The 15439-nt window shown below is 38.6% G+C and overlaps 1 protein-coding gene across 1 annotated transcript in view; it reads right to left on the bottom strand.

The window, feature by feature from the left end:
- Positions 1–5515: 5515 nt before the first annotated feature.
- Positions 5516–15439, bottom strand: part of JAG1 (jagged canonical Notch ligand 1) — a 37056-nt gene continuing 27132 nt past the window's right edge. Inside the window, exons 13-26 of the mRNA XM_068675667.1 lie at positions 14961–15111; positions 14349–14513; positions 13716–13829; positions 12985–13098; positions 12761–12874; positions 12520–12636; positions 11981–12008; positions 11782–11867; positions 10892–11005; positions 10542–10651; positions 10223–10459; positions 9655–9786; positions 9050–9200; positions 5516–8305 (exon numbers count right to left, since the gene is read on the bottom strand). Coding sequence (XP_068531768.1) covers positions 7848–8305; positions 9050–9200; positions 9655–9786; positions 10223–10459; positions 10542–10651; positions 10892–11005; positions 11782–11867; positions 11981–12008; positions 12520–12636; positions 12761–12874; positions 12985–13098; positions 13716–13829; positions 14349–14513; positions 14961–15111 — 2091 coding nt within the window. The 3' untranslated portion in view covers positions 5516–7847. The remainder of the gene's footprint in view (positions 8306–9049; positions 9201–9654; positions 9787–10222; positions 10460–10541; positions 10652–10891; positions 11006–11781; positions 11868–11980; positions 12009–12519; positions 12637–12760; positions 12875–12984; positions 13099–13715; positions 13830–14348; positions 14514–14960; positions 15112–15439) is intronic.

The raw sequence follows: 15439 nt of genomic DNA on the forward strand, positions 1-15439 counted from the left end.
AGAGCTCTACCACATATAGCTTGTATTATGGGATACCATTGCTATTATTATTAGGTCAGCCTTATAATTACAAATTAGTTTCAATTGTAACTGAGCAACATATGCAGCCTTACAAATGGATGTCATCATATGTTTATGGGGAGGTTGGGTAGACAAAATCATTATCTTTTATGTAGCTGAGAGCATTTGATTTTGCATTTAGGATATTTTGTTATGGTATTTACAATGCTGTTTTACATAGCCTTACTGATAGCACGAAACCATTTTCCTTTTCAAACAATGATGTTGTAACAATAAGAAATGTAGGGCTGGAATGTTTAGAGGGTTAGAGCCTACGGATTATACAAATGGACTTTTCAAAAGTACATGGTTGTATCAATTGTAATTACTGGCTTGTTAGGATCCTAGGCTCTTTTGAAAGACCCACTGCTTTCTAAATGTGTATTTTGAGCTTAATTACTTTGAAAAGTTGTCTCTTGAATCCTTTCAGAAATGCAGTTATTTCGGGAAAAATCATTCTTGTTTCTATAGACTATGGATGGTGTTGCTGGTCAAAATTGTTCTTTCTTTTTCTCCATATGGCAGCACTGCTATAAAAGTTTCCCGTTTGTAAGTCTTATGGATATTTTATGTGATTCTGATAACTGATCTGTGTTCACCATATGCCTCTGTTATCTTTCTGTTTTAACCCCAAGGTTCTTCTCCTCAGTCTTGTTTTTTATTTATTTATTTATTTTTTCCTTTATCTACAATCCACCTGCATCCAGATCACTGACAGGTGTGTGGTCTGGCATCCTCTGGAACCGCAGACCTGATTTCCAAGTCAGGCTTAGGAACAAAAGGGAAAAAAAAAAAAAAAAAAAGCTGGAAAGTGAGCCCGAGCAATGTAAAATCAGCAGTTTGCAAGTCTTGGCCCAGGCTTGCTATTACAAATTTGCTTCAGAGCTGCATTAGCATACCCTTCTATAAGAAGTTTTAAATATGTAAGGCTCTATTCTGTTCTGAAACTTCATCGAAGTGCAGAAACATTTTTTTTTAATATTTTTTTGGGGGGGAGGGAGGTTGTTGTGTGTTGTATGTTTTCTCATTTTTGGAACTTCTTTGAACTCCTCTGCAATATGTGTAGATCTGAGGAATTGACTGGCTAAAGCTCACAATGCAAGGTTCACACTGAAAGATACAAATTTATCTATTTGTCTTTGAAAAGAGATAACTGTATTTTCCAAAACAGACAGCTTTTTTTTTTTTTTTTTTTTTTTTTGACTTGTCTGGTTAGTTTGGTCTGTGCTAGTTGCTGATAGTGAAACAGTCCTTTCCTAGCCAAACACTTTCTAATGTGTGCAGACTATCATTTGTATTATTTGTTACATTGAGGTAGTTAAATTATTTGCTTAGTGAACTTCTGTGTTTAAACACACATCAAAAGCTACACCAGCCTTTTATTTATTTATTAAAAGGAAGCAGTTGTTGTAAAATCTCCCTTGACCAGTGCTGATCTGTAGGAAAACGGTAACTATCACTAGAGTTATTCTGAGTAATAATAAACTTTGTGCTAGGTCTGATACTGTAAAATAGTAGTTCTGCATGCTAAGGTCTACAGCATATGCTAGCGTGTTGTTACCACTGCATAGCTACATTTTGATGTTACGCTTGACTTGGATAAGGCCAACAACACCTGTTTCTAACAAAAAAAAAGCAAAATTTTAAGAACCCAAACTTTTCATTGCTACAGAAACTTCTGTCCAAGTGAGTGTTAGTTATTCTCCCTGAGGCTTTTGTTTTGTCAGTGTGAACTTCCTTCCCTCTCACAATTCTGCATGCGTGTCACATTCTTTGAGTTTTAATTGACTTTTTTATATCATTATCTCATTGATATATGAGATTTTGAATGGATAATTGTTGTTGTTTTTTTTTAAGGAAAAAGAGGATTTTGTTTGTTTGTTTGCATTGAAAACTAGTTGAAATAAGAATGATGTAAAATGTGATTAGAATATCCCAGGTTGTTTGTGTTATAAATAGTTATCTCCTTGCTTATATCAGTACCTCATAAAACATTTCCTATTGTATTAAAACACTCCAATGCAAGCTTGAGCAAATAGAGTTAATAGTATCAAGAGTCTTTGAGCCAGCAGTGGGAAGTGTGGGTTGGCCTCAGAAATTAGCTTTAATAAAAGGCACTCCTCACTTTGCTTTCTGCTTTTTTCTTCTCTAATAAACATCAACTAGCATCCAAAAATCTCTGTGAATGAGAAGATGGGGATAGGGAAGAGGAGCACACTGAGCCTTTTATCAAAGCGCTATCAAAGCATTCTGCAGCTGAACCTGAGAGGGATATGAATATGCTTATTTTGACAGTTGGGGCAGCACTGAGAGTAAGCAAGTTCTTCAAGGTAAAGCACATAGGGTAAGGAACTCGTGCTGCAAATTCTTTCATCAACTTGTTCAACTGTCTTTGAACTGTTCTCCCTCCTTGTTGACTCTTTTATTCCAGATATTTATAATGGATCCTGGTAGCACATGACCTTAACCCTTCCACAGTGGCAATAAGGCGATGTTTTTAGACTGGGACTTTTTGTTTGTTTGTTTGGTAGTGGCTTATGCTAAGAAACTGTAAAACAGTTGTTAAAATGATGTAGTGTCCCAGGGCATTCCAGCTATAACCCAGAAATTGTCCAGGGAATTAACCTCCACCATCCTGCCTCCTTTACTGTACATTACAATTATTCTAGAGTTGGGAATTGGCTCCTGTGAGAGCTGACATTGCACTGTTTGTGAATGAGAATTTCACTGATTTGTTCCCATTTTGTCAGTTAGGTCCTGTAGTATAGCTGAGACAGCCACTTTAGTTGCTACCTCAGTAGTAGGAATTGGTAATCTAGCTCCATAACTGCTTTACTTGCTGCCAGAATAATTGTCTTTTTCATTATGCATCAGATCTTTAAAGAAAAGTATCTAGAGCTATAATTCTAGAGATGGGCATGCCCCTTTTTAATATTAATATGATCTCATAGTGCTAGAATGAAAAGAATAGAGGTTTATTTCTCCACCCTGTAGAGAAACTGGTTGAGACAATTTGCACATCACAGAGAAGGTGCTCACTGGGAGATCTGGGCTGGAACTCTGGTCTGACACCCTGTCTGATACCACAGCACTCCACTGCCGCCCCACTGCTAGGTAAGCCATCTGCTGAACCTTGGTGGCCAACAGACCTCTCAGAACCTTCACCTCTTTCCTCCTCCACCCCCAAAAGTTGGAGTTAATCCTTGCACAGCTATTGCACTGTTTTTTTGTTTATGTTTCCTCCCCTGCTTTGGGAACAAGAGCTGATCTATAAAAACAAACTCTGTCAGCACTGCTAAACAGTAATTGTGATGACCACTAGTGCCAATACTGTTAAAGAGGAAGTTGAAAAATTCTTAAATATCAAGCAACCAACCGTTAGTATCTTGCTGCTTTTAGAAGGGGAGGGGGAGCTTACGCAATCACTTCCAACTTCTGGGGAGGAAAAGGCTGGATTTGGTACTTCCCTTGTCACAACTTCTCATCTTCTTTGCAAACACTAATAGAAGAATTGTCTCTGCCTTGTGACTTGTTCCGGAGGGACTCTGCAAACGGCAGGGGTAGCGTTCCACGGCCTCTGAACAGAGGGGGAGGCAAGGCTGCCTTAAGCAGGATGGCTGGAGCAGCCACATGGGGGATAGCCGATGAGACGCTGAATCATGCAGTCTTCATGGAGCAATGGAGAGCACAACCGTGTACATTTTCTAGCTTCGCAGAGAGCTGATTAACAATATTAACTCTTGTCGTGCAGGTGTCTCAGTGCAAGAACAAGTGGTGTTACTGTGGAGAGAGAAATAGTTTCCTCGTGAAACAGTTTGAGGATTGCTAGTCTCATATCCAGGCCCTGAGCCAGGCTTCACTTGCTAGGCTTTAAATGTACAAGAGCTGTCTCACTGTCATTTGCTTGTATTAACAATGCAGAAATAGCTGTTCCCAAGGCTATCTTTCCCCCAGTGACATGAATATGTTGGAGTTGAGGCTGACGTAGCATGCGTGGTCAGCACCTTTTCGCTAGTCACCTCTGTGTAAGATGGGCCCTTTCCATGCGGAGGTGCAGCAACTTTGATGTGGCTGCAATCAGCTCATGTTGAACCAAACCCAGATTTGACAGGTTCAATTAGCTCTAGCTATAGCGAAGCTGAGGGTGCAAGGAGGAATAATTTATTTTTAAAGTTCTTATATTTAAATGGCAGCTCAGGAAGCACACATTTTTTTGTTCTTAGATGAATAAGGATCCAAAGAATAAACACAAATGAACAGCACAAAACTTCTCCTGACTAAACAGAATGTATCTTCCCAGAGTAGTAAACTGTGAACTGGCTAAGTACGGTTTGTACAAAAATACCCCTGCCTTGATATTCTAATGGGAAAGCCTTAAACTTCCATGTTTCTATTTGTTTTCATCACAATGGAAAACAGTCCATATCCCAACCCCCAATTTGGAGGTGGTTCTGGGTTTTGGAAGACTCATTTTGTTGTAAATTCACCAGTATAAATTTTGAAGCTAGCACTGAGATATGAGGATATAATTTTAAAATATTTTTCTTTATACAAGTCTAATAGAATTCCCTCACTCTTCCCTCTCCCCGTACAATTTGTACTGCTCTAGTTTTATAGCTATGGTATAGCGATGACATTAGTGATATAGGAAAAATAGGTTGTGTATGGATAAACAGCACAGTAACAAAACTTTTGCATGGTCAGCATGGTGGCTTGTTGCCCTGGAAGGGCTGGAAATAAATTAATTAATATTGTGTTCACAATTTTAAAAAGATTTTGGAATTTGATGAACCCAGCTTTTGCTCTATACAGAGTCTTTGGAGATCTGAACAGCTTTTGCACTGTATTAGCTGATTAAGTCTAATTAGGGTTTGACTCTGCATGTTTTCAAGTAACTTGGCACAAACATATTCCCCGAGACTAGCAGAATTCCTAGTTGTTGTTTTCTTCTTTTGCCTAAGAGAAGGGTTTATTACTACAACTTCAGGTGTAAATGTTTCAGTTATTCAGAAGCAGTAGTTGGTTTCTGCATCATTGAAAGCACCATCTTTGTGAACGGTGGGCTTGTACAGGAAGATGGCTAATTCAGCACTCTAGTACAGAAATCTGTTCAGTTAATAGCCTCACTTCGTGCTTCAAAGCTGGCTGGAAGACTCCATTATCTGTAAGTGGCTTTTTTAGACACAACTTGTTTGTTTTGTTGCAGATTGTAGAAGTCTGGGAACAAAGAGAAAAAATACTTGTGGGATTTGTTTGATTAGGTATTATTGAAGTGGTCAGATGAAGCTAATCTTGTTGACTTCCTGTTCAGCAAGCAGTAAACTAATGATTCTCCGCTAAAGTTATGTGGCATGCAATTGTGAAGAATAAGAGCGGTACCCCTTTCAAGGTAGTGTGGCAACAAGTTAGAAATCTCATTTTAAAGTGGGCTTGAAATAAAAAGTAACACTGAAGAGATTTATAACCATTTTCTTTAAGATGGCTGTAAGAACAGTACAGAACAATACGTCTTGCACTCAGATTATTTTCAAGTGTTCATATTACAGCAATCTTATAGTATCTATTTACTACAAACAAATGCGGAAGAAAAGGCCTGTGGCTTGCAGTAGAGTGGTTTAAATACAAGGAGGAACCCAACTCTGTTTTATATTATTTTCTAGCTAAGCTCGTTACATACTGTTAATTTTTTCCTTCAGCTTTAACAAAGCAGAGTTGCAGCTTCATCAGGAAAGCATGCTAAAATAAAGAGCAGGCTATCATACAGCTGGCCCGTACTTCCACACCCAGTCCCTCTAAACTGGGAGGGACTGCATTAGTTAAACATTAAGCCATTTCAGAATATTTTAAGAGTTTAGTTTATGCTTCACAAAGCACTTTTTGCCCACTAGGAATCATCATAATCTATGGATCCTTTCCCATCCAGGTCAGCAGTTTGTACCTTGCCTAGCTACTTAGATTTGGTTACTATCTGGTGGTAGCTCATTGGCCCATGCCAAATAAATAGTTGCACAATTCCAGTCGCATCATCGCTGTCTCAAAAGTACATGGATGTACATTAGGCAAAAGACATTGAGAACAAGGGACAGGTTGCTTTCAAACTCCTTCAATTTGATTTTAAGCCAGCCAGAAACACAGTCATCTAGCAAGAAACCTGACTTCACCAAAACCAGTGGCAAGTCTTAGAAGCGCAGACCAACACTTGCCACTGTTTTTGCCCAACTGACTAGTTGGGAGTGCCTCCAAAGCTCAATAATCTCCACGCTGATTTATGTTTTCATACAAAAAATTTAATAAATATTACTTTTCAAGATTTATTGCCAGGAACAACACATCAAAGATGCATTTTCATATAACACTAATATCACAATACAAGGTATCTTCATGATCTCAGTGGTTAACCACTGAGATTACTATGTTTATAAGCCTTTTTGATCTTAAACATTGTAATAGCACTTTGATTTCCTCACTTGTTAAGGCGGGCAGTGTAATCTATGGCAAACCTACACAGTGATCTTACTGGACATTCTACTGTTCAAGTATTCAACAACTAGCTTATTAGAATACTCCCTAAATGCAGTAGATTACAAAAAAAGTCAAATCTACAAGTGGTTCAGTATTACATATTCATGGTGAAAAAAATAATCAGAATTTACAAAATAAGATTGCTGTGTTTCCAACTTCACACGCTAATTTGATATTTTAATTACATGCAACCACTCACATTTCATCTACATAAAGTAATAGCTCAGTTTTGTTCCCTTAAACTGCTTCTTAGCAGATTATCTGCCTGTCACTCGTTTTCAAGTCTAAAGCAGCAAAAAATTTTTTTCTAGTCTAATTATCTAAACTGCCTCAGTCAGTAATTACAAATAGTCTTAAAGTGATACTATGGAAGGTGTTTCAAACGTTTGACATTGTACAAAAACCAGCATCAAGGCATGAAAGCCCATCCTATTAAAAATAAACTATTTTAGAACACCTTAGTTTTGGCATATAGGCAACATGTAACAAGAAAATAAATTCAAAATAAAGAAGCCACGAGCTTACAATGCTATCAAAAACCTTCAACTCTAAACACATACATATAAATAAAAAGGAATGATATTTTAAGGCTCTTGATTATTAAGTTAATAAATCAAATATACACAGTGATTAATAAAAAAGAATTATTTACATATCTATACAAACTTCTATTTTTGACACATTTTCCTCTTTAAATTCTTCATTTACCAGCAACTGCTGACAAGTTCCCCCCACCCCACCCCCAACAAAAATACAATAAAAAAATAAATAATAAACTTATTTTTGATAGTTGCTGTGGTTCCGAGCTGCAAAGGCACTTTCAAATACAGAACTAGTTGTACGTCACCATAAAACCAATATACAAAAAACTCAGATTCAATAAATATAAATAAAATGTATTATTCTAAAGAAACTGTATAAATTGGGACATCTGGCAGAAAAAAAATTAACACTAAAGAAGAGTAATAAGGCTATGTAATACCTTATGAAACATTTCCATGATGTATCAGCTACAGCTGAATTTACATTAGGGCACTTTTGACTAGTTTTGCATAGATGTGAAATGCAGCACTTGGTATTCCAGCCAACCACAGCAACTATCATTGCCAGTGTAAGCCAGCTTGTCAAAACTTAAATTAACACAGGGATTCTAAGTAAATAATAGCCTTAGACTCAAATATTACACAACAGTTTAAGAACTACAAGCTCTTGAGTGCCTTTATAATGATATTTAAAGGCCCTGCATGGCAGCACCCAACTGTCTGCTATACAATGTACTCCATTCTATTTAAACTTTGTGCACTTTCCAAGTCTCTGTTGTCTTGTTTATTTGTCCAGTTTGGGTGTTTTGTAGGTGTGCTGTTGGGTGGCTTTTCATCTCTGTCTACCAAAGTGTATGCTGGCTGCTTGGCAAATCGGGCCTTCTGCTGGTGTTTGTCCATGTCATCTTCCTCCACTTCTGAATTGTGCGTCCTTATTTTGGCGATTTTAGAGTTTTTGTTTTCATAGTCTTTAATTGGGACAGTATTTGCTCCGTGTTTCTCGATGGGGTTTTTTATCTGGTTCAGCTGCTCCCTTACGTTGTTGGTAGTGTTGTCATCAGATGCTGTGTGAGTATGGCTGCTCTGCTTTCTGCGTTTTCGAATACACCAATAAAAAACAGTTACCAGGCAACAGATCCAGGCTACTGTTAAGACTGAGCTCAGTAATGGCACCAAGAAATCTGGAAGAGATATGAAACCAGTTAACCCTGCTGCAAACAACGTGTTCCAGTCAAGGCTTTTCACAAATAAGAGAAATCTCAGTTCTTAAGCCTTATTTATACACTGGGATCCAGACAGTAATGTAAGGATAATCTCAGCTTTTTTAGAATACAGGGTGTTTAAAGGGAGTTTAGTATTCTGAGTAGTGACTGACAGCCCTCAATGGAAAAAGTCCTCCTCTCGCCGCAGAACCAGTCATTGCAGGCACTGCTGCACTGTCCTGCCGTGGCTCTCCTGGCCTGGGGGCTATGCTCCCACTGAAGTTGTTTCTCCATTTGTGGCTGGCCATAAGATACCTTTGCCTGCCTGGTGCTACAGGGGAACTAGTTGTGATGAATTAAATGTCAAGGTCAAAAGCATCCATCTGGACAGTGTCATCACCGGGTCAATACGTGGGAACTTTCAGAACCGGCTAGACTTCAGTTCCTTTCTTCTTGTTTCTCCATGGAGAGGGCTGTAGGCCTTTTATTAAGAGGTTAAGCCACTGTTCTAGAGCATTCACAGAACACTGTTTTTTTTTTTTAATGTTATTTAAAGTAGTAAGATCCTGGTGCAAATATTCCTTGTTGTTCCCACTTAACAGGGCCAGCAGGCAGAGAAACTCAGAGTTGCTACAGATCTCAAAAGTAAGAAAAGCTTCACCTGCTTTGAAAGGCTATTCTAGTCATGAAGAGCATGAGTTCTTAGAGATGGGGGAAGCTTACCTGTTTTGTTTTTAACTGGTCGCCGTTGTACCCTGACTTCTGCGACTGCAGCAATTAGCGTGTTGTTTCCATCGCGCTTACTGACAAGGTCAATAATCTTATCTGTGATTTCTTTGATTGGGTTTTCATCTTCACCTATATCTTCAGCAGCCTAAATAAGAAGTCATACAATTAACACCAAATGCCAAATCAGATGTGCGGGTAATCTGCTATTTATAAACTTTCACAATCAGTTAAGCCTCTCAGTACTTTTCACACTCAAAACAACTACCAAAAACAGAAACAAAACAAAAATCTCAGCCACAGGCAGAAACTCATATTGCAAAATTTCTGTCCTCATCCTTAAAACAAACAAAACAAAAAGCAGTGCTCAAGAGAGCGTATTGGAAAGTGTTTTAGTCCCCTATTACAGTTGCTAACAGAGGGTAGCTTTCGGGTATGCACATGTAATCAGGATTTCTTCCCTGTTCTTAAAAGAGAACTGGGATAGAAACCGAACAGAAGTACTGACAAAGCCAGGAATTACTTTTATGAAATCCACATGTTATACTTATATCCAAGCAATTAACTACTAAGACATTTAAACATATTCCAGGAATACTTACAATAGCAACATGTATTTCGTTGTTTGCCAAGTGTGAAGGCTCACAGGTAATATAGATAGAATATTCAACAGAAACATTCTTCAGAATATTCAGATTCCTCAATTCACTGCAAATGTGTTCTGTGGTAAGGCCCTGGAGGAGACAAAGTGTTGTTTGTGTTTGTTTGTTTTGTTTTTTGTTTTTTGTTACTATACATGCACATGAATGCCTACAAAATCATTTATATCTATACCTAAATATATACAATGATGTATGCATTTTATTATACGTATAAAAAAAATAAAAATATATTGGCTTACATCAAAGCTGAAGAGAGTTTGCCCTAAAGTAACAGTTCAAGGGAAGGGGGTGAGGGTGTAAAATTCCCCCCAAACCAGCTTTTATTCTTCTCTGGACACAAAAACGTTTAGGGTAGAAATTTTTATTAAGCCTTCTATACTTTCTGTTTTCTTTGATAATGAAGGAGCATCAGCTTTTACTGTATTTTTAGCAGTCAAGTAAGTTGTTCCACACTAGGGAAACAAGCATTTGTGGGCCACAGCATACAGAGTTATGTTTGGCTACTTACTGGTGCCATCATTTCCTTATTAAAGGTAAAGGTGATGTTGGCACAGTTGTCCTGGTAGTAAGAATCAGGATTGCATTTAGTCTTCACCGGTTGTTGATTAGAAGGCCAGCATTCACCCACCGCGGCACAAGGATGAGTGAAACAGTGGTCTTCTTTAACAGGAACACAAGCGTGTCCAGATGGGCATTCGTTATGACCTTTGGCATGTATTACACAAGGTCGAGGACCACACCAAACCTAGAAGAGTATACATACTGATATAAGTAACCATTGGTTACAGAATTAAGACCGTATAACCCAAAACACAGCATAGTTGTACCTTAGAACAGGTGACTTTTCCATTCAAGCACTGACAGGTATTACAGTCATCATCCCACTTAGCCCCATCTGGCATTACTCGGACAGTGGTAATGCAAGGCCTTCCTGTAACTGAAGACATATTTAATAGAATTAAAAAGCTTGAGAAAAAAAAAGTGGAAAAAACCCTCTATATTAAGTTCCTTTAAGCCCAGTGATAAGCTTGCTTCATCAATGAACATGATATTTGCTTTAAACCAACAATAACCTAGCACTCCTCCCACCCCCCATACAACCACAAAACTGTTCACATGCAATTAATTATACACGTCTTGCTACAAGCAATATAAACAGCTATGACATCTGAAATACCTTCTTGGCATCCTGGACCACTGCGACCTGGTGGGCAAATGCAACGGTAACCGTTAATTTCATCTATGCAAGTAGCCCCAAAGGCACAGGGTGAAGACTGGCATTCATTGATATCTATAATGGGAAGGAAAAGGGGAAAAAAAGGAGTTACTCTATAATATACTTTTATTTCAACAGAAAAAAAACTTAAAGCTCCAGTAGGCAAATCCCTCTTATGTTTACTTTCTAGTGTCTACCCAGGGACAGATTCTTAGCAGCAACATCTTGCAGCAAATTCTTTGAAGTTTCTGCTGCATGGCACTAACAAAAATCAAAACCTGACCCCTACAGCTACTTAAGCTTTAAGGGCAAGGACACATTCCTTCTCACACAAAGATGGATTCTCTCCTTTGGCAGAATTCAGTTTTGTCCACCTACGCAATTCTTCAACTGACAGCAGTGGTAAACCCCTACCAGTTGTATTGCTGCTACTGAACTTCTATTTCCATGGCTGTTACTTAAAAAAAGAATAGTATTAGTGTCCTCCTACCTGTAATTATTATTAAATTACAGGGAAGTACATACATCACCTCAGGGCTTGTAGGTAGATTATTAATTGACAAGGTTTTTGGCTAGCACACTTTCATGTCAAACACAAACATAATCTAACTGGGAAGACCATCTTGAAGGGCATTTTGCCCACCAGGAGGCTTCAACTGAATGGAATTCAATATTTCTTTCATTTTCAGTAATTCCTGCCCTTCCCTACGTCCTCTACTGATCTGGATATAAGTATGGAAGACAGGACATCTATCATAAATCTGATCTACCACTTAACTCAATTAAATTGTTTGTCTTGCAACAAGATTTAAGCAACAGAAAAATCAAAGTAGAGTCACTGAAAGACTTACTGATCCTGCAGTCGGGACCTGCAAAGCCTGGGGCGCACTCACAGCGGTACCAGTTGTCTCCATCCACACAAGTGCCACTATTGTAACTATAAAGAAAAGTAATTATGTGCATTAAAAAAACACTACAAGCAAATAGAATCTAGAACTTTCAGACAATAAAAAAAAAGCAAAAGATGAAAGACAAACACGTTAAACTTACCAAGGATGAGGACTGCAGTCATTTGTGTCTGCAAAGTGAAGATAAACAACGTTAAACATGCAGACTTTGGCTAATACAGCTCTACTGTCAGTAAAGAATGACTGAACTTCCCCTAATGCCCAAGTTACATGTAGCTCAACTTTAACAAAAATATGCTGAAATTCTCCACTAAATTGATTCCAGGCTTCCACCACAAAATTTGTTAACTACATTGTGGAACACATGTACACAGGAAGAGATCGTTGTAAAAGAATCTAACAGTGGAAAAAAAAGTGGAAGCAGACTGTGCTGCTGGTAGAAAAAGAATGCAGGGAGAAAACAAGACAACATCTGTCTCCACTTAACTCATTTGCAACTTTCTCATGCCCAGGTCAAGGCTCTATCACATAAAGTCATTAAAAACAAAGATTCAGGTGATGCTAAAGCCTACATCAAACAAGCTTGCCCTTCTGTTTTCAATCTCGGCTCCAAGAGCGACAGGATGAGCTAATGTTCTCATCATGCAACACTCTGGAAAAGTTCAAGCAGAGATGACTTACTCTGAGTACATGTGGGTCCTTCCCAGCCCTCCTTGCAGACACAAGTGAAAGAATCTCCACTGACTACACAGGTACCTCCATTATGGCAGGGGTTTGGCAGGCAGCTGCTGTTCCTCGCTGTAACAGAAGTGAGATTTGCCATTAAGTTGTTAGAAAGCCCTCAAATCTGAGCCAAGAGGAAAAACTGAGGTCACAGATTCAGTGCTGCATCTGCTTCCTGGTGATTATGCAGGGTATTTACCTATATTACAAGTGGCTCCTTCCCATCCTGCAGGACACATGCACTTGAAAGTGTCCCCCTCATCATAACATGTTCCTCCATTATTGCATGTTGCTTCATCGCACTGGCTGTCACCTATGAAAAACCCAAACTATCCTTAATACCTGTGCTTTCTTAATACAATGCTTAAACTTGCTGCATTGTAACTGAGCACGCCTGTTATGTTGTGGAAGTGCTGAACTTACGGGAGTGGCACGTTTTTCCTTTCCACCCATTTTTACATTCACAGAAGAAATCATTGACCAAGTCTCGGCAAGTTCCTCCATTGTGGCAAGGGTTTTTACTGCAGTCATTAATATCTAGATATATTAAGGAGAGAAAAACAAGCTAAGCAGTGTTTACAGAATTGACAAACACTTAATGCCTGAAAGGTGCCTGTTCTATCCCTAACTTTGGCTTGAGTTTCAGTCGTGGATTAAACACTTAGGTCAGTATATTAAAGCTTTAAGCACTGTCATAGACATGAGGAACACTTCACCTTGTTCCTCCATTTTTTTTTCATTTTGTTTTAGTAAACAAGAAGTGAAAAGGTCTATTATGTAAACTATCCTATCAGTCAGAGGATAGGAGTTGAGTGCTTACTCCCCTTCCATCCTCAAGACTAGGAAACACAAACGTGACATATAGATATGCCCTTCCTAGAACAGTATATTCTACACTAAGGGTTTCCTACAGGAAGTTAAGGGTACAGCAAAAAAACTGAACGGTAGGAGAGCCAGGTTCTGCTTTGAGGGTGTTGTGGTAGTTTGGGTTTAGTTCTCATTCAAAAACATGTGACTCAGTGGAAAAAAGATGACACTGTCCTCTGCAGCCTTTGTAGGAAAGTTCATTGTTTGCTATTGTCTAAAAGACAGTATGGGCCATTCTTTCCTGATACATCTCCAAGAGTTCTTATTGCAAAGAATGGTTAACTTACTCGTTTCACAATACGTTCCTTCCCATCCATCACTACAAATACATTTGTAGGAGTTGATGCCATCAATACAAGTGCCACCATTTTTACAGGGGTTGCTCTCACAGTCATTAATATCTGCAACAGTTTGGAGGAGACGAGAAAAGAGAAAAAAACAACACACATCAAACTGGGAGTATAGCTACTGGAAATTATCTTCTCATTGAAGACTATTTGCTGCTACTCCCACTTTTCCTTTTGAGAAGAGGGGTAAGCAAGATAAAAGTTAATAAGAAAAAAAATCAAAAACAATTCAGGGATGAAACAGTGAGCCCATCACTCAGCAATTTGCTATTAAAAAGTAAAAGTAAGAAAACAGGAGTCCTTAAGACCCTTGTTAAACCCCACTATTAGATACCTCAGACCTTGTATACATAAGGTTTTTAAAAATATACAATTCAAGGCCAGAAGGTTCATTAGCGTGAACTTTCCCCAAGGCCTAGCAAATTCCAATCTGCCTCGCCCAACCAGGATATGAAAACTTAACACAGTTCCAAGGTTCAGTGTGTTAGAAAACCTTTAAGCAATCTGGGAGGAAAGGATGGAATAGTTTTCCAAGAACAGTACGGGAAAATAAAACGTCTTTTTAGCTCTTACTCTCATGACAGTAGGTGCCAGTGAATCCTTTGTTGCATTCACATGTAAATTTTCCACCTGCTTGGCTCTTGCATTTTCCATGAGGACCACAGACATTTGAAGAAATATAACGAACTCCTTCCGGTGTGCTGTTAGAAGCTACTGCCACTGTACAGCTGTCAATTACTGTAGAAAAAACAGAGACCTGAGCGAGGATTGCCCATTCTATCTGATTTCTTAAATTAATAGCAACATCTTTATTTCCAGTGACAGAAGTCTAAAAGACAGGCATATGCCTACAGCTTTACGATAAAAACACAACACCAAGTATTTGTTCATAAAATAATCAGTATCTTATCCAAAGTTAGCTGGACCACTTCCACAGCCAAGAATATATACAGTAAAGTGGCCTATTTAAAGCCTATGCTTTACATATATTTTAAAGAGCTGCCATTTACAAATAGTACTCATCTTTTCACACAAATAGAGGCATAAAACACAGGGCAAAATTCAGACTCTCTATACAAAATCTGCTCCACTCATTCCCCTACTGCAGCTGCGCTACAGCTTTGGCCAGGGGACAGGCAGAAACTGTTGTCTGTCATTCCCATTCACCTGCAAGGTAACACAAACCTTCACAAGGAGTTGTGCGGCAGTGATCTTTCAGGTGGGAGCAGTTTTTGCCTTCATAGTCTTCAGGGCAGTTACAGAAATAGTCCATAGCAAGATTGAAGCACTGGGCGCCGTTCTGGCAAGGATTTGGCTCACAATAATCTATGTCCAGCTGTAAGCAGTGCAGAAATAGGAAAGGGAAATAAAAATGGAAAAAAAAAGAGGGGGGTAAGAAAGGGGAAAGGCTGAGTGAGACAGAAGTTTTATCATAGCTTTCCCTCACTATGACAAGCAGACATTGTGGAATCTGACCTTTTTATCTACTGCCTCAATGACTTGTTCATAACGCACAGAGTTTAGTTAGACTTGCAACTATTTCAACAGACAGCAGTCTTGATATTAAACAGCCCCTGAAAGTTAATAGTTAGCATGCAACAAAACCCGACATGCAAACACTTGCAGTCTGTTCAACAGAAAAAGAATCTTCAGCAGCCCATGAG

The sequence above is a fragment of the Anas acuta genome, chromosome 3, assembly GCF_963932015.1.
Source record: "Anas acuta chromosome 3, bAnaAcu1.1, whole genome shotgun sequence".
Taxonomy (NCBI): domain Eukaryota; kingdom Metazoa; phylum Chordata; class Aves; order Anseriformes; family Anatidae; genus Anas; species Anas acuta.